The following is a 25,778-nucleotide window of genomic DNA, read 5'->3' as shown; positions in this document are numbered from 1 at the left end:
ACTTAAATCATTCATATGAAAATCATATGTAGTTATTTTCATATGATTCACATATGTGGATCATATGTAAATCATATGATTTGCTTCATATGATTCACATATGATGCCCTTTTTCTATGATTCTCATATGAAACCAATCATATGAGAATCATATGATACTCATATGAGAATCATATGTGGCTAAGTTGCCTGTGTAGGCGAGATTTCTTAAAATTGGTATACTAAAAGTATTCAAACACTTTGTACACTTCAATGGGCCAAGTCCGAAACTATAACAACCTTTTATCATCTAGCTCATCCACGGGTAATTTTATTAGTCATAAGAATAAAGAACCCTTGTCAGTGCAACATGCAAAAGTAACCTATCCATTTTTCCATGAAATAAGGAACGGTGAATTATTTTCTGTTATGAAAAGCATTTAAATGACATCTGCAATTCTGTTAAATAGAAATACCTTAAAATTAAAACGCTCTTTAAAAATATGACCCTCATTCCTGCATTAATGAGAATATATTGATCAATACCCTGGACCCTTTAAACAGTTCCAGCCAACAGCCTCTGTTTGAATACATACGTTGACGCACTACACGTACTTCAGGTCACACCATTCTTCACTTGCGAAATTTTCTGAAGGAAAAAAATTTAAACAGGTAATATTTTTTTTTACTTTCACTTAGGCTGTATTGATTGAGAATTTTTAAAAATATTTCTTTAAGATGAATATAATGTTTTATAAAATTCTATTGGTATTTTCCGCCCGTAAAGAAAATTTGCTGCTTAAAATTAACTTGTTTTCTAAATTCTTTTTTACTGAAAACAATCCTTAATCAATTCAATACACTCAGAAACTCATATAAAACATCATTTAAAAGGCTTTTTTAAGTGCATAAATTTTTGTTTAAAAATCCTTTTACCCAACATGTCATGAATTTTGATTAATGAGAAAGACAAATTTAAAAATTGCTTTCAACTCAATACCCTTTAGCAGCTTTGTCGTTTTAAGGTAGTCCGATCCTCAGGTTTATAAAATTAGCAGTAAAGTTATCAAAAATACTCACAAAAGTATCTCTGAATCCACAAAGCTATGTAAATTTATCCACAGTATTTCATTAAAGTTGAAGATGCAAGTTCATCATATTGTATAGGGAAAATTGTCAGATCAACAATATTTTTGCAGAAAAAGCGAATTGGAACATCCGCAATGCATTTTCTAATTGCAAATTGATCAACAAATATATTTTAGGTTAAAAAATAATTGGTATCCAGGCATTCAGAGAAATTGTCATGATTTTTACACTTATTTAGAAATTTTTGTCTGCTATTTCCGTCAAGTATTCTATAATACATAGTGTAAAAGGATTTTGCTATCATTGCAAGACACCACATCATGCTAATAAGCATTGGTATCTAAGGCTGGAAAGAAAATCTCATTTCTCTAAAACTTTATTATTTTTTTCTTTTCATAGGGTAAAAATGTCAACTTTTATAAGACCTTTTGTATGACTTCAAAAACCTTTGAATCTTATAAAGATGAATAAAATGAAAATTGTTGCATGAAAATATTCCATTTTCAAGCTTCATTTTGATGCACTTCAAATTAAATATTAATTTTTGGAGTTATCCTTCCTGGCTGAGGATCGGATATCCTTAAAAGTGTTGGCTTTCTGTTCCAAGGTAGCGTGAATTTGAACAAATCGTCCCTACTTCCAAGGGGGAAATCACACGACCTGCCAATTACGCTCAACACACAAATATAAGCAACACAAAAGACTGGTATACCTTAAATAATTTAGCGTAAAGAAATCAATTATAAGAATCACTGAAAATATTCTCTATATTTTTTTCAAAACCACTGACACATACAGTCGCATCTGCTGCTCGGCCACCCTTAATCAGCGGCCACTCCTCATGAGCGGTGTCGCATAATATACGTTCCGGGTATTTCGCGTTCCGGCCGGAACCTTAAAATCATAATATTGGTTCCGGATTTTACTGTAATATAGGTTCTGGCCATGAGTTCAATCTTCGAATCGCGGTATCTGACCAGATTTTATTCCACATTGAGCATGGAAGTAGTGGGGTTTTTTTTCTTGAGGTTTTAGCATGGCGCAGCGACATTTTATTTTCGTGCGTCACGCAACCCAGATAGCATGACTATGTTGGGCCAACACTGGAAAAAAGGTTGTATGGTTGGCGTTGGGGAAACAACGTTGGGCCAACGTTGGACCAATGTTACCATGTCAACCTTCTCGACCATGACAGAATTCCAATGTTGGCCCAACATTGGTCCAACATAAGCACTTTTCATTCACTTTACTTTCCAACGAAGGAAGGATGCTGACGTTGGCCCAACGTTGGTCCAATGTATATAATACATCCTTAAAGAAAGTGTCTTTGCAAATTGGTAGTTGTATGTTGGCCCAACGTTGGCCCGATGTTTGTAGTACACCTGTAAAGAATGTGTCAAATCAAGTTGGTAGTGGTATGTTGGTCCAACGTTGGCCCAATGTTTGTAATACACCCTTACAGAAAGTGTCTTATCAAGTTGGTAGTAGTATGTTGGTCCAACGTTGGCCCAATGATTGTAGTACACCCTTAAAGAAAATATCTTGTCAAGTTGGTAGTAGTATGTTGGCCCACATCGTCTCAAGCCACGGTCCGGAGTCCGCTTACATAGCTCTCTCCTACCCGTGGCTGCTTGATCACAAAAAGTGTCGTAATCTTGAATATTCACGCCTCTCTATTGTGACGTCATATTCAGTCAGTGGCAAGTTTTATTTCCATCGCAATCGAAATCAACAACTGACGTCAACAGTGTATAAGAAATATTTCCTATACTGCGATTGGATATTGAAAGGTCGCGATAAAGTTCATCATCGACTATGCTTTACTCGCATTGGTCAATATTTTAATGAGCTACGAAGAATTCTCTCCTCGTTGAACCACGGCCAGAATGGGAGAGGAGCGTACATTTTGGCCGTGGTTTGCGACGATGGTTGGCCCAACGTTGGCCCGATGTTAGCAAGAGTGTTATTTTGTTTAGGTGTTTCAAAGATGGGATATATATATTGGGCCAACGTTGGTCCAATTATTATACTGCCAACTAAATGATGGTGTCAATTTTATATTTTAATTTAGATGCACATTCTGAAATAATTAAGAGGATATTCTATGTTCATGCTTTTCATTGGATGATTGCTTTTGTTTAGATATGATATTTTCAACATGTTAACTTTGAACTTAAGTGATCACAGCACCAAAGAGTGTTTATTCTATTTTATGAATTGTGTGCATGCTTATTTATTTGTAATAAAACGCTTAAAATTATGATTTTTTTTCATGAGCGTTGTATTCATGAGAATTAAGAGAATACTGAATTAATGTTAGTTAAAAGTTCTCAGGAATAGGATGTGAATCCCAGATAGCAGAATTTCATTGTTCCAGTCTTACATTATGTTTGTATTATCGCTGTTGGGTTACCTTTTTTGGGCCAACAATGGTCCAACATGGAATATTGATATTTGGTTATGTATAATGGGGTCAATGTTAAACCAACTGTTGGTTTTATATCATAAAACTATTATCGTGAGAGAAAATATTTGTTGGGGGATTTGCATCGGCCCCAAGTTGGCCCAATATACCAAGAATCTGGCTGAGCATCATGGGTAGACAACGTCCAGGTTTCTTGTAATATCCGCGCCATTTTTAATCTGACACGAGCGTAATGAGACTGCATGATGATGCCTTGCATATCTGCATCCACTTTGTAAGTATTTATAATATGTTTGCTTCGACACAGCTTAATTAACGTTTATAGTTTAAACGATATCGTGTACAAATCTGTGTATATCAGTGCAGAGGCCAGGTGCTGTTGATTCAACACTGTCCCAGATAGCATGCTAACATTGGGCCAAAGTTGGGACAATGTTATCGGTTACATTGGGCCAATGTTGGCAAATGACATAGGCCCAATGTAAGTTTGCTTATCGGCCCAGTATGTTGTGCCAGCGTTTGCCCAATGTAGAGTGCTATTCCTACAGATATTGGCCCAACGTTGCGACAACATTGTCCAAATGAATGCGACATTTGGCCAATCTTGGCCCAACGTCAACAAGAACATTGGGCCGATGTTGGCAAATGACGTTGGCCCAGTGACATTTTGCTCACTGGCCCAATGTTGGCCCGATGTATTGGACCAACATTGGGTCAATGTGTATAAACATTTAATTGTTAGAAATCTGTATAATAACAAATCCGATAGTCTCTAAAATCAGAAATAAATCTACCACCAATCCTTTTTGAAAATGCAAGTTAGCTAAAATAAATTTACAAGGCTTTTAAAATTCTTAAAATTTATCAAAACAAAATAAATTATCAGTGATTAAATTTATTGTTTCTATACAAGAAAAATAAATGAAATTATAAAATAACAAATGTGTTTTGATACAATTAAACCGATAAATAATTTGCGCCTTACTTAGATTGAAAATTGTGTCGAGTAGAATAAATTTCCGAAGTCTACCACTCATTTTACTTATATACACTTAAAGTCGAGCACATGATCAAACATGTTGAAAATGTTGAACATGTTGAAGTTAAAACAAAATTTATTCAGTACTAAAACATAAATTGGGTTCTTTCATTTAAAATGTGTTCAGTGCATTTCACTTTGAATAATGATTTATATGGGGCAACATTGAATCAAAATCGTTGTGAACGATGAAACAAAAAAGACATTTATTCCTCAATTGAGGAATTGCTTTAAAATATAGTGATATAGTTGTAAATTTAATCGTATGTTTACTCTTTACTGAGAAAACTAACAAATGTATTAAGTACCAAATACTACAATTTTAGTGCTACTTGAGATTCTAAAAAAAACATTGAGAACACAATCAAAGAATGGCTTTAGTAAGGTATGCCAAGGACAGGGATAAGGGAGGAAGAAACGGACAGAAAAGAAAAGAAGGGGAGGAGGAGACTCTGGAGAGAGAAGAGGAGACTTAGGAGAGGGATCAGATTGAACGTGGCAGTGCCTAACTTTTTTCTGTTACATACTGTGACTTACCTGTAGTTCTCTCCTTTTCTGTGCCTGTTTGTCGGTAACAAACACGATGCAAATGTCAGAAACATTTTTTGTGCAAGTAAACAAATTGCGGGATTCATTTTAGTATTATTTCAAGAACAGGATGGCTTTGTTTATTTTTTAGACGTGCTTATTGATACCTGCAATTTAATAAACTTGTGCATAAATTTACATCACAGAGGGAGTATACAGTCATGTAACCCTACATGTATCGCTTCAAGTGAGCATCAACTTTTTGTTCTTTATTAATGTTTTCTTCATGCATTGAGCAATAAAATATTAGTATGTTATAATTTGATTTTATATTCTGATTTCTTTTTCCTCATTTTTTTTTAAATTAATGTAGAGCTACTTACAATGCAATACTTGTTGATGGTAACTCTGAGATATTGTGAATATGTATGAAACTATTAATCTAGCATATATAGTATTAAATGGGTTTTACCATTAAACTGTACTACAAAACTACTATAACCTTATTATATAAAGATTGTTATTCAATTTTGAGGACAAATGGCCAACCAGTGAAGAGCAAATGAGTTGTCCTGGTGGAGAGCCAATAAGATACAAACCAACGTTGGACCAAAATGATGTTTGCCTAATATTGAAAGAATAAGTGGCCTAACAATGGCTCAATAATATCCGTTCGTTGGTCCAACAATAAGCCAACAAATTGGTCTGATTAAGGGCCGATGAGCAAAATACCGTTGACCCAACAGTAATTGCTTACAATGGCCCAACTGTACAAAAATGACGTTTGTCCAATATTGAAAGAATACAATGGCCCAACAGTGGCTCAATATTAACTGTTATATTGGCCCAACAATAAGCCAACAAATTGGTTTGATTAAGGGCCGATGAGCAAATTACCGATGGCCCAATGTTGAATGCATACGGTGGCCCGACGTAAGGAGCATTGTTGGCCCAACAAAGGTCCAATTACATCCTGCTATCTGGGAATGTTCTTTTCGTGTCATGCCCGTTTTGTACAGCAATTTTAAAAAATAGATGAATAGATAGCCTGATGATACTCTTTCTGATACATATGACTTTAGTCGCATTATAACAGTTATAAGGCTTTGTTTAATATCTTATGTATACAAATCGGTTATCTACATCTCAATTCCCTTTGTTTATTTAGTGCATGCAAGATGTGAATCTCTCGCTTGAATGCACGCAAACCCGGCATTACAAACAGGTAAAGAGCATGGTTAGGAGATAAACAATTTAAGACTGGGATTATAACAATGACATTATAAATGATTTTAGAACATACATGGCAAAAGGAAAAAATATTTTTAAAATAGAATTGATATTTAAAAACAGACTTTGAGACTAACATTTAAAGAAACACAATGTCAAGGAATTAATGAATTGATAATATTTTAATTTCAACATTCGATAAAAGTAAAGAACAAATACTGATAATTATATATTTACGGAATTAAATTCTCTGTTTAAATGATATTACACGTGTTGACATTTCACCAAGTCGAGGCTCAAACACGGCTTCCATTCCTCATAATTAGAACTTTTTTTCATAATTAGATATTATTGATGAAATGGCGTGATAATATGGTTTATATTCCATTGGAAATATGTATATGATTCACTGTTGAAGATTGTTACGTATATGGTTTATTTTCTTCTAAATTAATCTTCATATACTACATGTATTTCATGATGATGTGATTTATTCCGTAATGATATAAACATGAAAACAAGAATACGAATATGGTTTATTCCCTTTAATACCAAAAAGCCAAGCACGTGTAATTAATAAAAATAATGATTGTTTTTTTTAATCGTCGGAAGAAAAAAATAGTAATTGAGATATGAAAAGTAAAGACAATATATGTTGATTCGCTCGGCTTCTTTTTTTCAAATACGACCAAGTTTTCAAAACAAAAAAAAAAGTTTTTCTCTTTTTCTTTTTTTCTTTTTTTTTTTTTTTTTTTTTTGCTATTTGTTTGTTTAAAGGAATCAAAATGCACATAAGTGTTACTTCGAGGAATGTCCTAACTACCAACCGCTTAAGATATGTGGTAAAAAATTATTCCTGGGTGTTTGAATACATAAAAACACGATGAAGTTGGTAAAAATATTATCGTTTTATACAATCATGCCATTCATAGGCGTCGGAACCGGAGGGGGTTGGGTAGGGAGGCTTAGCCCCCCATTTTTTTTTTTTTTTTTTTAAAATAGACATAATATAGAAATTGTACATTGGGGCGTAGGTTTACCACCCCCCCCTCCACTTTTTCAACCGATACGTTGCAGTTGAGTTTAAAACAGGGTGAATGGTAGTGTTTGGAAAAAAAATACTAGCACTGGAAGAAGTTCTATCATAACCCCCCCTCCCCCAACCCCAACGCCCACGAAATGGAATTTTCGTGTTTAGACAATTGACACATTTTTTTTTTTGCTTGTCAAGATTTCTTTTGTAGGTTTTATTTTTTTTCTTTCACTTAAGCCCTTTCAGTTTGCTTCTGACGCCAATGTCATTATGTTGAAATAATCTCCACTGCTTTGGAGAAAAATATTAAATAAATACACGAAGGTTAAAAAAACAATGTTCATGTAGCTGCGCTACGTGTTTTAAAAATCTCACCCCTTCTCCAATTTAAAAGAAAATGGAAATGAAAGTTGTTTATCAATATTTCCTCACTTTGTTATGGGGGAGTTTCAATTATAACAGTTTCAAAAATGTAAAAGTTTTATTTAATTTTTAATTATTTTGCAAAAAATGGAATAGAGTTCTATTTATTATTTTCTGGAGCATCACTGTTATAGAAAAGAAGAAAATTACGTTGCAGGATTCTGGCATATTGTAGATGCTAGTTTGCACAAATCGTGGCAATTGAAGGTAAGACGGGACCAGAATTTATAGGGAATAAAATTGTATTTTTTAATTAAAATATTATACATGCAGAACAAAATGGATCCATTGAACCAACTGGGATAGCGGAAACAAGTGTCTAAGGGGAGTGATTTTTGGGAAAACAGATGCTAACATGGAAATACAAGTGTACAGAAAGAATGTTTTAAAATGTTCTCAATAATACCCAAGGTAATTCAAACATGAGTTATAAAACAAGCTAATTCAGGGAATCTATGTCCCCCGCATTAGGGAAAAGAAGAGCATGCACGAACCTAAAAGGGGGGGGGTTAAGACGGGTGTGCGTTAGGGAGTTATGGTATATTTCATTGCAAAATCGTAAATGCTTCTTGAGATATCGTCCATGGCCAGAAATGAAAGTTTTACACCCAGAAAGAATATACAAATACATGTATATGAATTAACGATGTTAGGACATAGGGAGTTGTGGTATAAAATTCCGCTCAAAGACTTCTCTCCATGGATATCGCGTGGAAACGAAAATGTTAGACATAATTTATGAAATCATTACCTTGACCTTTGACCTCAAAATCCTTAGGGCTTTCTTTAGGCCATAGGAAGTTTTTAAAATTTCTTTCCTATACCTCAAAGGTTTTTCATCTGTATACCTGTATTTCGGGCTGTCTGTCTGTCTTTTCCGATCTTTGACTAAGATAACTCAGACTGGAACCCAAATTATGGCCAGAAAGTTATGGTCATAATTCTGGGTTACTATTACTGAGAGTTATTTTAAAAATCTTTTGCTATTTTGAAATTTCTTTTCCACTTTGTGTCGAAGATAAGTTAGCCCGGATACAAAATTATGATCTAATTTAACGTTCCGGGTTAACATTACTGGGTGAATTTTCAACTATTTTTGCTACTTTGATGTTTCTTTTCCACTTTATGACGAAAAGAAGTTAACTGGAACCAAAGTTATGATCATATTTATCGTTCCGGTTTAGCATTACTGGGAGTATTTTCAACTATTTTTGCTACTTTGAAGTTCCTTTTCCTTTTTATGACGAAGATAAGTTAGCCCGAAACCAAAATTATGATCATATTTAACGTTCCGGGTTAGCACTACTGCGGGTGAATTTTCAACTATTTTTGCTACTATGATGTTTCTTCTCCACTTTGTGACGAAGATAAGATAGCACGGAACCAAAATTATGATCATATTTAACGTTCCGGGTTAGCATTACTGGGCGCATTTTCAAATATTTGTGCTACTTTGAAGTTCCCTTCCCACTTTATGACGAAGATAAGTTAGCCCGGAACCAAAATTATGATCATCTTTAACGTTCCGGGTTAGCATTACTGCGGGTGAATTTTCAACTTCTTTTGCTACTTTTCAACTATGTTTGCTACTTTGAAGTTCCTTTTCCTTTTTATGACGAATATATAAGTTAGCCCGGAACCAAAATTATGATCATATTTAACGTTCCGGGTTAGCATTACTGGGTGCATTTTCAACTATTTTGGCTATTTTGAAGTTCCTTTTCCATTTTATGACGAAGATAAGTTAGCCCGGAACCAAAATTAGGATCATATTTAACGTTCCGGGTTAGCATTACTGGGTGCATTTTCAACTATTTTGGCTATTTTGAAGTTCCTTTTCCATTTTATGACGAAGATAAGTTAGCCCGAAACCAAAATTAGGATCATATTTAACGTTCCGGGTTAGCATTACTGGACGCATTTTCAACTATTTTTGCTGACATGAGAGTCCTGATTTTTTTCTATACTTTTGTCTAATTATTACCTCATACTTTTTTGTGTAGCGGTCCTTTTCTGGTTTTCAGTTAACATTATAAACTTGATATTTTGAATGATCACTTACAGAACTATCAATACTTTCGTCAAAACATATCTGGTTCTAATTAAATATTGTGTCTCCCCAGGCGCATGTTCAAGAAGTTTAAACAAAATAGCTGTAGTTGAAGTAATCTCCCCTCCCCCTTTACCTGACCCAAAAAAAATATATCCACAGAAATGTTTATGAATTAATTTATTACACGAAACTCAATTTCTTCATATTGAATGTTTTATATATATATATATAATTTCCCCGCTGATATGCCGTCTAATAACACCTTTTACATCCTTCATCCACACGTTTCCTATTATGTTCGTGTACTCTGTTTTATTTACTACTATATAGAACATGTAATTTGGCTTCACAAAAACACAATAGCTGTTTAAAGAATGTAAGGAAATCAAAATATTACCAAATGATTTTTTTTAATTGGTAAATATAATTTATCTATGATAATTATCAGCTGATTAGGTTATCATTTGCCTAAAATTCTTTCATTTACAATTGGAAATTACATGACTGTGTGCTTACTGCGATTCACTTGACTGTTTATTTGAATCGATAGAAGGGTGCCGTAAAACAACATGATGGGGTATATCAATGAAAACAAGTTTCACACCTTCTTTTGTTTACAAAGAAACAAAATAATCAACAGGAATTCCATGAATAATGTTTTAGTACAAGTAGAAACATAAATAAATATGTTAAAAGACCGTATATTTGGACTTCTAAATCTAAATATCTGTATGTGTTACGTTTATAAATCCTTTGTTATCATATATAACCTTTAAGAAAAGAAAAAAATCAAAATATTAATTTTAAATACAGTTTTAAAAAGGATGTTGGGAAGCCTGGAGCGTTTATTATGGCCGGAACCAAACTTACGCGGGCCGGAACGTTTATTATAGCCCGGAACGAATATTATAGGTATTTAGCGTTCCGGAACGCTAAGTTACCCGGAACGTAAATTATGCCAGTTTGTATGGACCTACATTTGAATAAGTTCATTTTGATTGGTCAATTACTGGTGTGATACCTTTTAGGTCCTGTGCGCTCAACATGCCTGTTTTCAGCGGCCATTTTGTCTTTTTTGTCACATGACTTCCGTCTGGCACGTGACCTCGTATCCTCGGGAAGCCAAACATGAACAGCTGATAATGAGTATTTACCGATAATTGCGGGTGTAATTTGAATTCTGTCAGAATTAGATAGGTCCGTAAACGGTGTCTTCTACTTATTCCCACTTTTTAAAAATCTCAATTCCACTATTCCCACTTGCAAATAACAATAGATGTTTAGATTTACCTGTATTCTGTACATTTTAAGACAGAAAATAATGAATACATCTATGAGAAAATAAGATTTATTTCGGATTTTTGAAATAATAAAAAGGTCTTACAAGAAAAAGCAACTTATTAATAGCTTAATGTAAAAATATAGTTAATTATTTGTTTACACAAAAATTCCACCTATTCCCACATAAAATCTTACCTTTTTCTACATGATTTTCAAAAAGTGGGAATAGGTAGAATGAACCCCGTAAACTATCATTTACAACCGACAAACCTAGTTTATCAACTGTGAAACTCTGCTTAGCTCATATTTGTGAATTTGGCGTGCCCTAGAAAATAGAACTTCAGAGTATATTCAATTACAAGTAAAGTCTTTATAATTTTCAACTCTTTCGATTGTTTCTAGAGTATCAGCCCATACATGTAACAATAACCTTTTTTACAATAAAATTTATTCTTCATCGGTCAACAGTCTCAAGTGTTTATGAAAATTAAAACTTGTTTAAAAATTACATTAAAATTGATATCATGAACTATAGCTTTCTGCTTTGGTTACTATATTGTAAAACTATGCTTTATTATTTTTTAAAATTAATTTGCCACAAAACTTGCATTGAAAGAATTGCCAGTCATGTCAAATAATATGAAAATTAATTCTCTACAGAGCACACATTTATTTTTTATCCGGTATATTGTCAGTGTTTCTCTAGTTTTAATTTCAATATCTTCTTCAAAACATGAAGTTTAATTTTAATGATGGCATTTATGGAAAATTATATATAATCATCGGGTTCTTCGAATTTGAGCGGAGGTGTGCATCACACTATATCGAAGAGAAACGTTAAACAAAGAAAACAGTATTAGGATTTAAAAGGAGGTGACTTGACACTCCCTATTTTCCTGCACAAAAAAGATCAGTTAAATATTTTATATTTAACCTTAAACAGCTAAAACGCGTAATAATTTTTTGAAATTCGGTCCTTTTTTGTTTTGGAAAAGCCACACACCTTTCATCGAAAATAAATAAATTGTGTAGGGTTAATTAAAAGTAAACCATGAGATATATGCGACAAAAATGCCCTCTAGAAAACCTCTATATTCACATAGACAATTTTGCATTTTTAAAAAAATGTTCAAATATATCTTCAAATATATCTTATATTTTCGATGCAAGAATATACACGTAGTCTGTTTTTTCATCAATGGTCTTGCCTTTTTAAAAAAAAGAACCAAAACCATCGATCATTGCCCTGGTATTTGAGGGCATCCACACATTGCAATATACATTATCAATATGGACACTAGCTGAAGCATCTTTCTTACCGGGATAAAACAGTTATCGTGTTTCAATATTCAATCAACAAGTTGTTTAAAGCTTGACGAAACATTGTCCTCACAACTCACATAAATAGTTAATGGATTAAAGTATGATAAATCTATAATGTTCTGAAATAAATTCAGTATTAAATGTGTAATAAAGAGATTACATTACCTATTATCTTTAGGTCCTCATTCGGATTATACGTAAATAGAAGGAGGAGCTGTGCTTTGTTTTCTGTACCTTTACTTAGTTTCTTTTCAGGATGGCAAGAGAACAGCTCGTAACAATGAGTTGCCTGGTGCCGCTAGGACGTATTATTATTGTTCTTATAAACATTTTATTTCTGGTGAGTAATTTTATTATATATGTGTAGTCATCCAAAACTTTTAAACAAAAATATTTCAATGTTTCGATCAAGTACAATATTTTCTATATAGACACGTAGTATCGTATTTGAAAAAGGGGTGCAAAAAATTTCTTAGCTAAGAAATTAAAAAGAAAAAAAAGGAGTAACCCCCAAAAAAATTCCAAAATCGAAATATACAACATATTTTTTAGACGTTTATTAATGTGGTTAGGGTAGAGGGTCCATATTAATTCAAAACAAAAAATTATTTCTTTAGTACTACATTAGTAGCAATTTTTTAGTCATTTTCTGACAAAACAGGGGAACCCTTTTTAAAATGGACATTTTAATGTTATGTTTGGAAATAAGAGCGGTCCCACTTGACTCCCTGATACTAAGTACATAAGTATGTGCTTTATTATGCTTATGGTGAATCTAAATGTAAGTGGAGTGACAAATCCCGTTACCCAATGTTAAGTTTGTAGACTTATATAGTACGTCTATGAAGACCGTTGTGAAATGCGGAAGATATATTGAATAATAATCTTAAGTTTGACGCAATCTAATTTACAATACACGAGCAATGATAAATGTCAGATTATGTCAAATAATGAACATAGAATGAGAGAAAAAAATGTTACATTTTGGTAAAACAACTGATGCATTTTTAGAATATGAATTTTCGACATAACAGTAATTTTTTAAAATATGAAAATTATATTAAGTGTTCTTTTTGCAGATTCTTGGCCTGGTGTTTCTCGCTATTGGATTGATATGTTTAGTGGGAGAAAGTTTACTGGAATCTTATTATAAAACTACTTTGGCTACGTTACAAAGTGAATTGGAGAAAAATTACTTTGGGACTGTGGATGTTTCTTCCTTCAAACTCAGTGATTTGATTGGTGAAATAGGGTATTTTTTTATTGGTCTATGCCTCTTTCTTTTGATCATTACGATTCTGGGCTGTTGCGGAGCCTGTTGTAAAGTCAAATATACGTTGATTACTTATGCAGTCATCGTCATCGTTGTTCTCGTCGGAGAACTCATTTTCGTTGGAATCCTCTACGGTTCACCAGACACGGTATGGAAAAAAGTCTTGCGAAGAATTTTTTATCTTCAATATATTATTTTCAGTATTGTCATTTTAGATTTTTCATTTTAATATTTCCGTTCAAAATTGACAAAATAAATTATATTCCTCTTCAAAATATTTTACAGATAAAAGATGAAATAAAGAATCCGTTGAAAACGTCTATTCAGAGCGATTACATGGGGTTTAATGGAACAAATATCGTCAGTCTGGGCTGGAATTTTGCTCATAGACAGGTAAAGCAAATGTTAATATCTCTTGTATCATGTACATCGAATTCAATTCGTAGATTGTCTTTCTGCATGTACATTGAACAACCCAAATAATGACCATAGTCAGGATATTCGAATACATTCACACTGAACTTTAAAAAGACTTCATATTCTATCCTCTATGTATATTTAACAGCAAAAAATAACTTTTAAATTCAAAATAAAATTATTTTTAAAGTAAAAAAATGAGATTTTTCCTAATAAAGAAAATTGTTTCCACATAAAGAGAAGCTATGGCTTCACACTAGGTAAGAGTTATGATATTCAGATAGAAACAAAGCTGAAAATAGTAATAACAATCTTTTTTTTATAATTCCCATAGTTTGAATGTTGTGGAGTGGATAATTACTCTGATTTTACTGGAGCGGTACAATGGAGCACAAATTACTACGTTGGTACAAAAGCTTTAGAAGCTCCAATAACGTGTTGCATAACAATTCCACAGGCATCGACACCAACGTGTGCACTGTCACCACAAGATATATACACTAAGGTTAGCTATGACGTTTAAATTATAGCTTACTACATGTATACAAGTGTACTGGAAGTCAATCGTTAAATCAAAGTACTGAAAGTACTCATGGGAGTTGAAAATTGTTATCTGAAAGATCTCACGGGAAGTATAGGAACAGTTTCATGCTTTCAGATTCAAGTCAGCTAGAACTGATTTGTTAGAGATACAACACGAAAAATTAAAAATAATTTCTATTGCATTTGAATAGCCAAGATCATGGGACTGCTTTTAAATTAGCTGCAGAACTGTAGCTGTCCGAAAAAAGATTTTGACAGACCGGAGAGCTACAGCGCCATCCATTGAAAAAAAACTGTAATTTATTGCGCACGAACAGTTAAGTTTAGTTCTGGATTTATTCTTTCTAATTCTTACCTGAACAATTTGACCAAACCAAACAAACAACCCCCACCACCAAAAAAAATGCCAAATTTGAAAATACTATTTTGTGGGTAACTTTCAAACTTCTTTCAGTGCCATTTCTTACTAAAACTCAAACACTACCTTTATATGAATCCAAATGCCCCCTACTCTCTTTAGAATGTGTACAAGATATTTGGTCCCAAGAAACAAACAAACAAACACTCTTTATATTCGATGTTACCATCACCAGACACTAGATTGTCATTTTTCTTCCTCTGATTAAAATGAGTATTTGCTATTCTCTTTCGGACATGATAATTAATTTTTATAGAACTCCGTGCTTATCTATTTTATCAAATGTATCTATCTTTATAACTTAATCATCAAGTTTTGTTATTCCCTAATTTTAAATTTCATTTCAAGTAATTTCTTTATAGAAGTAAGTATCTGAATACTTTACATTTTGTTTGTTTTGCGTTCGATAATTTTTCAAATATATTGAGACACTACCACTCGTCGATGGAGCTAGTTTACAAATTATTACCTATACACGGCACTTCCATTGAGTGGTGAGGGATCGTTTTTTGCAAGCACATATTGCGACATGGGATTTCGGTTTATATGGTTTCATCCAAAGAGTTTATCTCCAAATGCATCCCACAGGATTCGAACCTGCGACGTAAGGATCAATTAACGCCTTATACTTTGAATCTGTAGAGCAAACTCTTTTAACAACTGCGCCACGCGAGTGGCACTTAAAGTTTGTGATTTTGATTTGATTCAAATGTAATTAAAAATCAGACATAGTTTAACGAGCTATTACAAGAAAAAAAAAACAGTTGTAATCATGAGGTACGATCTTTCTCACAGATCGATCATTGGGATTATTATACCATTGTGTCCGTGCATACGCATGTATTTATTAATTTTAAGTGTTTTAATTATATAATAAAATCAAATGATACATTTTATGAGGAAATACTGCAATGCAAGTACATATACATTTTTCAAGTTCAGATTTGGTGTTTTACAGGGACCAACTGATTGCTGATAAACTCATGAAATAAAGGATGTAAAATTAATGTCATTTGAAATTGTGGAATCGAATATCAACAAACTTTAATGCTATTATTTTTCCCTTTACCATCGTAAAAGAATGAGTTGCATGTATCTAGTCTGACAAAAATTTTCCAGTCTAACAGATCATTTTACTTGTCAGAGCAAATAAATGTCTGACAGTGATATTTTCCATAGTATTTTTTTTAAAAAGTAACGTTGTTCTGTCTCTTTATTGCTGAAACAAATTGAAAGAAGTTCGGTTAAACCTTAGCGTTCCTTTGACCTTACATCTTTGTTTACATCTCTATATTTAGACAATCGCGTCATTGTCAAACCAGTTAGACCAGTTGTTGCTCCTTTGATGACCTCGCACTTTTTGTAATGGAGCATAGTGGAGTCAGCCGAGGATTGCCGAATGATAAATGATGGGACTTTTTTTCATACGGAAATCAAAATTTACGTGTCACTTCTCAAGAGAGATGACAAAAATATGCTGTTCAAATTAAGTTAAATAAAATCCTTTTAATTTGCTTTCAAATCATTTATGAAAATTAGATTAATTCAGAAAAATTGAGATGGACTATTTTTATTGCGGGAGTTTCTTCGAGTTTATATAGACTGGTGCGAGTTTGTATTGAATATCACAGAGGAGTAAATTGGCCGACACAGAAACACCACGACAGCCGCTATATAATTCATTGTAAAATTACTGCTCTAGAAATCGCGTGACAACCTAGGGAGCCTGAACATAGTTCAACTCCCCAAAACTACAAAAACATCACGTAGAGGTGAAAAAAAACCTAATCTATTTTTCTTTAAAGAGGTTGTCTTCAGTCTCCTTATAGAGTCATAAGATGGATATTTCACTTTATTACAGGGGTGTTTTGATGAAGTGTATGGTATGCTGCTGGATTTGGTGACAGGTTCCATTGCTGGATGCGGAGTCTTCCAGGTAAAACTAAGGAAAGCCCAATATAAATATATTCCCTTTCTATACATAGGGAATGCGTCATCAAACCAACACTATAGATATCACGTGATCTGTATGTATATAATTATCAGTTGCAGCAGCGGCCGATCTGCACATGGGGCAATGAGACATTATTTAGTTCGGTAAAATGATTTTTGAATGATAGCATGCATAAAGTCATGAGTAAAATGTTTTAAATACTTGCTTTAAACTAAGTACATGTATTAATTATAGTTATCAAATTTCAATTTCATTATCATTTCTCATCAAATAATTGATTATTTATGATTAAACAAAAAGAGTTGACAATAGGTTCTCCCTAGCCTTGGAGTGTGTAAGGTATGAAAGGAAATTGTCATGATTTTCCGGATAATAATGACGTGTTTAAAGTGCATGGTGAATAAAATTGAAAAAAGTTGTTCAATAAGTAAAAACGGTTTGAAAATGCTACAGCTGCAATTAAACGAGGATGTAATTCTTTTCCTACATTTTGCACCGCAACTCGCAGCATAGCCTACTTTGCAGAAACCTTGGGCATTCTCACGTGACAAAGATCCAGGGTAAAATTGCAGCACGAGGTTCATTTTGAGATGCCTAGATCTTCATTTTGATGACAATAATTTTTCTTGTCATTTATCATTGCTTTTATAACATCGATGAATCCATTTGATGCAAATGCACTAAAATTTCTATTTAACTTTTAAATATTGTTTATTTATTTTTCATCAAATGAAGAGTTAGACAGCCTGAAATAAAAATGATCACTATTTCAACACATGAATTAGTGAATGTGAATGTACTTTATTTTAATATTACATTACATATTACAAAGTAATAACAGTATATACATGTTTCTTTTTTCAAATAGTACTTAAAAAAGTAATAAACATGTATCTATAGATGAATGTTAAATAATGATTTAAAGTTGTCTTGTTATGATAATTTTTAAAACCATAAAATGTAACAGTTAATCTTTAATTTTATTTTTGCAGCTTATTGTAATTGTCTTTGCCCTCGTCATCTTTTGTGATGCACGACAGGCATCAAAAGTTGATCCCAAACAATGGTAACAACTTTTCTGAGCTTTTTTTCAATCTTTAATGACATTAATTACTGTGGGTTATCCAAATAGTGCATTTTTGACAAGGTGACCTTATGCCGCTTACTAGCGATGTTCAATGAATAATGTCATCAGCTCGATAACACACAACATAGAAATCATATGCCATTAAGATTGACTTTCTCTAATTATTGAATCTTTAATGAATTAATAACAGTTTATTTGCCCACTTTTCATCACATAGTTCCATTGTGAGAAGCTGGAAAACAAGGGTCATTCGAGACACTGCATTTAAAATGAGTAATCAAGAATCAGTAAACTAGAGTGAAATTAAAAAGCTCCATTAAAGCTGCTGTAAAACTTGTTAAGAATCGTAAAGATATATTAACTGAAATATGTGAAATTTACAGCGAGCAATGTTTGTTGTATGTCCTTGTCGCCAAGGATGGTACCCATTTTTGTTGCCCATTATATCATTTTTGTTCATTTAAATCCATCTGCTCATGTGTGTAACACTGTTTTAAAGAAACATGTTTAATGCTCATAGGTCACCCAATATTTTGGAAAATGAGTGAAAACGACAGCGTGTAGGAATATCTAAACAATTATTGTAAAAAATAAAAAAAATTAATTATCCATGTTTGTCAGAAATTAAAACAGATAATGAAACTTAAATCCATTTTGCTTTACACCCTCAAAACAAATTTACAAAGAGATACACTTGACAAAACAGCGGAAGCCTGAAGAAAGCAAAGAATTGTATGAGCACAAAAATAGTTTAACTTGCCATCTTTTTTTTAAATTAGTGGTCTTGTTGTTCAAATTCTTATTGGGGAAGTAATGTCATTTTCTGGAAGAGTCTTGAAAGAATTTTTTTGCTTAAAAGTGAAAAATTTATGAGACGAAGGAGCCACAATGAGGAATTCACTACATTTAATTTCTTCATGACAGCGTCCAAATCTACAGGCCATAAAGCGTAAAGAATTTCTGGGGATAAAAATTAGTGAATGTTTGGTCGCAACAACAATAATGCCCAGCTCTTTCAATCTTTGACTGGCTTCATTTCCCAAACTTGAAAAAATACCTTTCAAAAAGAAAAAAAAAACAAGCACAGGAAATCATAGGATCTGTCATATTCCAGTATACGAAGGGTCATACTCAAAAATCTGTTCTAAAACAATTAGAAATTGAATAAATATTTTACGGACATGTGTTTTAAACTTTTGATCAAAAGACAATATTTTACTTTAATCTTTAAGACTTGATCATAGAAAAGCGTTTGTTGTTTCTTTCCAAACACCGATGACATTTTTATTAAACGTCTCTCGGATACTAGATGAAATAACGAAACAAAACTCTAGCTAAAAACAGGTTAAAAATTTTTAATTGATTATTCTACTTAAAAATTGATTTTAGGTTTTGTTGTTTCATGATTACCATGACTTTTTCATTCTTAGGTCACGTAATACAAGAACGTAATACAAATACATCTCAGATTCGTTATTTGGATTAATATTGTATTATAAAACTAACAAGGGGATGATTGTAGATTATTCTTATAAATATACAAGGGTAGACAAGCAATTCACATATATGATTCTCTTTTTTGACCTGGGTATTGAAATTTGTCTAAGTAAAAAAACCTCTCTCTCTCTCTCTCTCTCATAAATAAATAGATTTTCATTTGATATTTTGAATTAGAATTATTTTTGACAATTTCATAATTTTCTAACTCTACTCTGATAAGTCTATTTCTTTTGTCTTGATTTAAAACTGTAGGTTGGTCTCATTTTCTTTTAATCAATTCTTTGATTTATCTTATTTAAATTAGACTTACGAGGGCTGTTCAATAAATAATGTCCTCGGTGCTCATAAAGAAGCAAAAGACGCTTTTAAATGATTTAGTCTTCATGATTTTACTTATTAATCTCTTTTAATTCAAACACATTTTCTATCCAATTTCTGATTGTTTTTAGAGCTTTGGGATATGACCCTTAGTATACTGGAAATTGGCAGATCCAATGATTTCCTTGACTTGTTTCTTCCTTCTGAAAGGTTTTTTTTTCAGGTTAGGAAATAGAAGCAAGTCAAAAGGTCAAAGATCTTGCGAAAATTGGTAATGTGAAAACATTAACTTTCTGTTTATCCCGAAAACCCCTTTATTCTTCAGGGCATGCGGATTTGAAAGCTGTCATGGAGAAATTCAATATAGTGGATTCCCGATTCTGGGTCCTTCCTCTAATAAACCTTTCGATTTTTTTCCAAAAAAAATTGCTTTCTAGACTCCTCCAGAAATTAAACTGTTTCCCCGATTACGAATTTGAACAACAATGCCACCATTATTTAAGAAAATTGCATATAAATTTGTCTTTCTGCTCTTGCATTCCTTTGCTCTTGTCAGACCTTCGCCGTTTATATCAAGTACATCTTATGGTAAATTTTGTTTTGAGGGTTTTAAGCAATAGTTTCATGTTCCAATATCTGTTTGAATATAAAACAAACATGGATAACTACAATTACCGATATTTTAAAATAATTGTTAAGACTTTCATACACGCTGTCGTTTTCACTCAATTTCAAAATATAGGGTGACCTTTGAGTAGCAAACTTTTTTTTTTTTACCGTCAAACGATTCTTAAAAACAATGTAAACTACTCCCGATATGATGTATATCAAATTTGCTATGTGAAATTCAATCATACATCATCAAATATTATTTGTTGAAATTCGGCAAACAGTACATAAGTTGATATAATTTTTGTTGGCAAGGACGGTACCCATTTTTGATGTCCATTATATGATTTTTAAACATTGAAATCCACCTGCTCATTTGTCTATAAAACAGGCATCGGTTGTTGTAAATGTCACATATTTCAGTGAATATTTCTTTGTGATTTTTATCAAGTTTTACAGCAGCTGTAATGAAGCTTTTATTTTCACTCTAGTTTACTGATTTCTGATTCTTTACCATTCATTTATAATGCAGTGTCTCGAATAGCCCTTGTTTCCCAGCTTATCAAACTTCAAGCTTAATCAAGCTTATGAAACTATGTGATGAAAAGTGGTCACATAAACTGTTATAAATTCATTAAAGATTCAAAAATGAGAGAAAGTCAAGTTTAATGTCACGTGATAGCTGTATATTGTACGTGATACAGATTTCAATATCTGACAGTCTGCAATTTCATTCATGCTGTACAATCATGTGACGTACGAATCTTCTTTTGAAAACAATTTTAAAAATATCATGCTGATATTTTAAAAAGTTTCATATTTGATAAGCTTTTTAAAATTTTATTTTCAGATCTTTTAACAATTCTTCAGCGCCAACTCCAAGATAAAATTTTCGAAGGAAACGGGAGATTACTCTTTGGAAAATTCTGCATCCGTCAAAAATTAAATAAAATAACCTTGTATATTTTTTTAAGAAGTGGGAAAATTATAATGAATATTATTAATAGCTGGGAAAACATTTTAGTTTATATAGTAAACTGAGAACGATTGATTAAAGTTTTCTGTCCCTTGGTCTAAATTAGAGATTGTTATCGTCTGCTGCGCAGGGACGCCATTGTTTATTGGTGAATTTTTATACGTGATTAATTTAATTAACTATGTTTTATGTTTGCTTCCTGATGATGAAGAATAATTTGACCTGAACTGTTACTGTTTCTGTAACATTTTAAAAAATGTTTACTGTGTTTTTGTCATACCAGTTTTACAGATTTGACGAGGAAAATTGTTTGTAAACATGTTTTCTCCAGTTTTTACATTTAAAACTTTTGACTGATATGAATTCAAACCTGAATATGTTGCTAACAATGATCTGAAATTGCGAAATGGTCTAAACAAAAGACCGCATCATATATCCCTGAAGGACACATAAAATGTTTGAAGGTGATGTATGTTTAGGTTTTATATTGGAAATCTTTGATTATGGACATGAAATATAAAAAAATTACAATTTTTGCGAGGAAAGAAAGCCGAATCCAATATAACATTTTTAGTAAGGAGTACTGTCACCTGTCTTAAAAAGCAAAGTTTCAAAACCAAATTCTTGGAACATTTTACATATTATCCACAGAAATATATACTGTTATACCTAACCCAAGAATAAACAAACTGTCGGTGAACAAAATCAAAAGGTCTGTTTTATGATATTTTGTTTCCTGCACCATGAAATTTAAATAGATGTGCCGTAAGATTGCATTACCTTTATATGCACTTTCATACATGTATAAAAGGTCAAGGTTCTTTTCCTACGCATTTGGGTTAAAGGCATGATGATTCGTTTACAGTTACTATCATAATGACTTTTGATGAGTGTCATCCAAAAGTAGGCTTCGAGATAAACAAAGGGAACGATTTATAAACTGCAAAATGTAAGTAAGTACCGTACGTTTGTGCTAACCCATGGTTTTAAAGGGGCATGATCATATGTTTGAATATGCTTCAAATAATTTTGTAAAATATCTTGATTTCTATGCTGCTGTAGCATTTCAAATCGAAATTAAAGCGTGTTCGGTCGATTTATTTTAAAAAAATACACGTACACATTTTATGATTTTTTTACGTAACATATACAATAGCGGTTGATATATTTTCACTGCAAGGGGTTGTGCAAATCAAATAAAACATTCTCATTAATTTCAAAGATCTTTAGTCCTACCCAGAATTAAGAATTTAATGACCATTCCCTTTTCATATCTTTAATAATAATGAACACAAATTTTAAAATTTTATATAATTATTAAATGATTCCAAAATCTTTTTTTCTATTGGATCAATTCGCAAGGATCTGGTTATGAGTCTAGCTGAGGTGAATTGTAAATAATTTAAAAATAAATTTCAAATGTTTTCTCAGACGTCCGTGTGGAATTGAACCCCGTCATTTTCATTCAATCAATATATGTATTGGTTTTTAAAGATGGAAATACATTACTTGCATATTTCCAAATGTTCCAGTACATGCCCATGACCTTCGTGCTGACGTTGCGATATTTGACTTAATATGTCGTATGATATGGAATTTGGTATGTAATATTTACTATAAATGTTGACTTTCTTGCAGACATGAAAAAATTAAAAGATGTTAGGAGAAATGCATTTTTATTAGCTATTACATTTTACAAATATATTAAGTTTGAAGTAAAAACATTAAAAATGCAATAGGATTAACATGTATGCTTTATACATTTTGAAATGAAGAAAATACATAAACATGCATAACAAAGGCTTCAAAAACGTCTCACAAATAAATTAAGATTAAGGTTTGAAAAAAACATTACAAATGGAATCATGACCAAAATTCATAGCCAGCATTTTTTGACCATCTTTCTGAATGAATCCAAAAGTTATGTGAAATTAAAAACGAGTTCTGATGAGCACAATCAAAATTTTTATTTCATTGATTTCACTTTGAGATTTTATTTTGTTAATCGACTCTTCCTATCTCAAAATTGATCACGATAAATTTTTTTACCATATAGTTTTGTGGCTTTTCTTGCTATTAAGCTTTCAATTTACTTCACTTTATTAACACCTTAAGCTTTACAGCTAATAAGTCTATACAATATAAACATTCAGACATAGTACACAAGTGAGTTATTTACAAAAGAACATAAATAGTGAAATTAAAAAGGAAAACTTACAATTATTGGTTAACGAAATCACCACTTCTTCTCATGCTATAAAAATCAAGTTGCTGGCATTACAGTATTTTGATCAATTTTATAATTCAATCGTCCAGATTGCTTTGATTTTTAAAGTTCACCTAACTACAACTGTTGCCTGATGAGCATAAAAATCATTGCATGATTCGCTATAAGTAGGATCCCTTTCAAAATGCTACGGGTGTATGTGTGCATTGGTATAATAATTGTTTTTCTTTAGTAAATAAATAAGAATATATGATTACACTGTGTAACGTTGCATGATCTGAAAATGCACTAAAATTGCAAACAATAAAATGTCTGATAAAACTAAACGTATCAGTTTTTGTTATTAATTACACTTTATTTGTACTTTGTCCCAAAGCGACATTAAAACTGAAGTCCAGCTTGGAGCTTGATTAGAAGTTCAATTTTGTTTACTCCTTCAGCCAAATGTATAATTTCAAATTAACAGTTTGACTGTACTAAAACTCTGTCTATCTCCAGCTTACACGTCTTCTTACTGTTTGCCATGTGATTGACAGATTAAATGCTTCAGCTTACCTTAAATCGTTTTAAATATCGTTTAGTCGCCATCGTGGCGCAATGATGAGAGCGTCTGCTCAATGAGAAAAGGAATTGAAAATAACGTCATGGGTTCGAATATCACTTTGGGACGTGGAGATCGATCCTTCGGATGAGACCGTATAAACTAAGGTTCCGTGTCGCAGAAGTTGCTAGAACAAAGAAGTCCCCTCACTACTCAAGGGCCGTAAGTGCCAAGTATAGAACAGAAAGTTGCAGCTCTCCACTGGTAAAATGTGAAAAATTTTCGAGAGTAACGAAATTCAGACAACAAATTAAAATAACGCTTATTTACAAAGTTAGAGGTCTGATTAATGTCTTAAGTGTCTAGTATTTTTTTCGCAGCTAACGTGTACACTAGATACAACTACATACAATGAAGCGCATTGAAGTGGTAAAATTTTCCATTTAGATGAAACGTTCTAAGTCATGCTTTGACCGTCAATTATAACATAACGACACGCCCATTTCTTTAGAAACGAGAAAGAAATATTCGTCGTAATATTTTAGGGCACTCCACTTTCCGCGACAAACAACATGAGTTAAACTAAATTGAAGATTTTTAAATAAGAAAAAAACTATATAGAGAGTCCCCGCTTTTGTAAAATACGCATTGCAACGAATTTGTACATAATTATGATTTTATCATGTTTATTGGAGATAGCATAACACATGTATCGGTCGAACACGTGCTTACTCGGTGTTTATGCAGACCGTCAATTTGATTGGCTACTATATTTATGGAATACCTGTTCCACAGGTATTCGATTGAATCATTTGACCGATTTTTTTCTTTCTAAAGAAATGGGCGTGTCTTAAGATAGCTCAAAACGTTCCATCCAAACGGAAAATTTTACCACTTCAATGCGCTTCATTGACCAACTCAGGTGTGACTGGGTTCTACTCAGAAGGAAGAAGGTGTTTCCCTCCTTGGGTGGTTCTATTCATAGTAGTACATATCATTGCTTCTCTTCATGTTTGTAAAAGCTTTACTTTGCAATATGAAAGCACACTCGAATATTAAAACCTAAAATCAACATCAATACTGAGTCCAGAAAAAAAGAGCCAACAAAAGCTTATAGGGGCAGGAACTCGAAAGATATGACAGACCATAACTCCGACGTTTTTTCACATTTACCTTAAACGTAAACATTTTGAGATCTGTGCTCTGAAAGTTTCACTTTGACTCGCATAAATGAAAATTTCAACTGGTTTACTAAATGCAAAGATAAAGTAGATGTAAATATACATCAGAAAAACTGAGGAATAAGGGAAAGTGTCATCCATGGTTTTTGGGAATAAATTCAGATAGACTTTTAAAATAACAATTGGAAGCTCTTGCAAAATGAAAGAACTTCCAAAAAGCATATTGACTTTAAGTAGACGCAGATACTTGACTTTACGAGCCATGAATCTACCAGCCATTAATACTTTTAAAGCTTTTATATGTTTTTTCATTACAATATATAATGTAATA

At 32.4% G+C, this 25,778-nt stretch overlaps 1 protein-coding gene and 1 long non-coding RNA gene across 2 annotated transcripts; both read left to right on the top strand.

The window, feature by feature from the left end:
• Nucleotides 1-12,677: 12,677 nt before the first annotated feature.
• On the top strand, nucleotides 12,678-14,616 carry LOC134240806 (tetraspanin-3-like). The gene is made up of 4 exons (XM_062722884.1): nucleotides 12,678-12,743; nucleotides 13,483-13,824; nucleotides 13,962-14,069; nucleotides 14,428-14,616. The coding sequence occupies exons 1-4, from the start codon at nucleotides 12,684-12,686 to the stop codon at nucleotides 14,614-14,616; spliced, it is 699 nt and encodes a 232-aa protein (XP_062578868.1). The 5' UTR covers nucleotides 12,678-12,683.
• A 2,334-nt stretch (nucleotides 14,617-16,950) lies between these two features.
• On the top strand, nucleotides 16,951-21,513 carry LOC134240810 (uncharacterized). Its single transcript, XR_009986524.1, has 3 exons — nucleotides 16,951-16,990; nucleotides 18,001-18,074; nucleotides 21,373-21,513. It is a non-coding gene; the product is annotated as an uncharacterized LOC134240810 (long non-coding RNA).
• Nucleotides 21,514-25,778: the final 4,265 nt, after the last annotated feature.

Source organism: Saccostrea cucullata, unplaced genomic scaffold (genome assembly GCF_032062105.1).
Source record: "Saccostrea cucullata isolate Sc308-1 unplaced genomic scaffold, CSIRO_AGI_Scuc_v1 ctg380, whole genome shotgun sequence".
Lineage (NCBI taxonomy): Eukaryota > Metazoa > Mollusca > Bivalvia > Ostreida > Ostreidae > Saccostrea > Saccostrea cuccullata.
This window is presented reverse-complemented; position numbering and strand designations above follow the sequence as displayed.

Excerpts from the sequence above, each read along its gene's own strand:
- LOC134240806 (XM_062722884.1), top strand. The coding sequence starts at position 12,684 with ATGAGTTGCCTGGTGCCGCTAGGACGTATTATTATTGTTCTTATAAAC. Across the intron at positions 12,744-13,482 it reads TTATAAACATTTTATTTCTG|ATTCTTGGCCTGGTGTTTCT; the intron begins GTGAGTAATTTT and ends TTCTTTTTGCAG. Across the intron at positions 14,070-14,427 it reads GGAATTTTGCTCATAGACAG|TTTGAATGTTGTGGAGTGGA; the intron begins GTAAAGCAAATG and ends TAATTCCCATAG.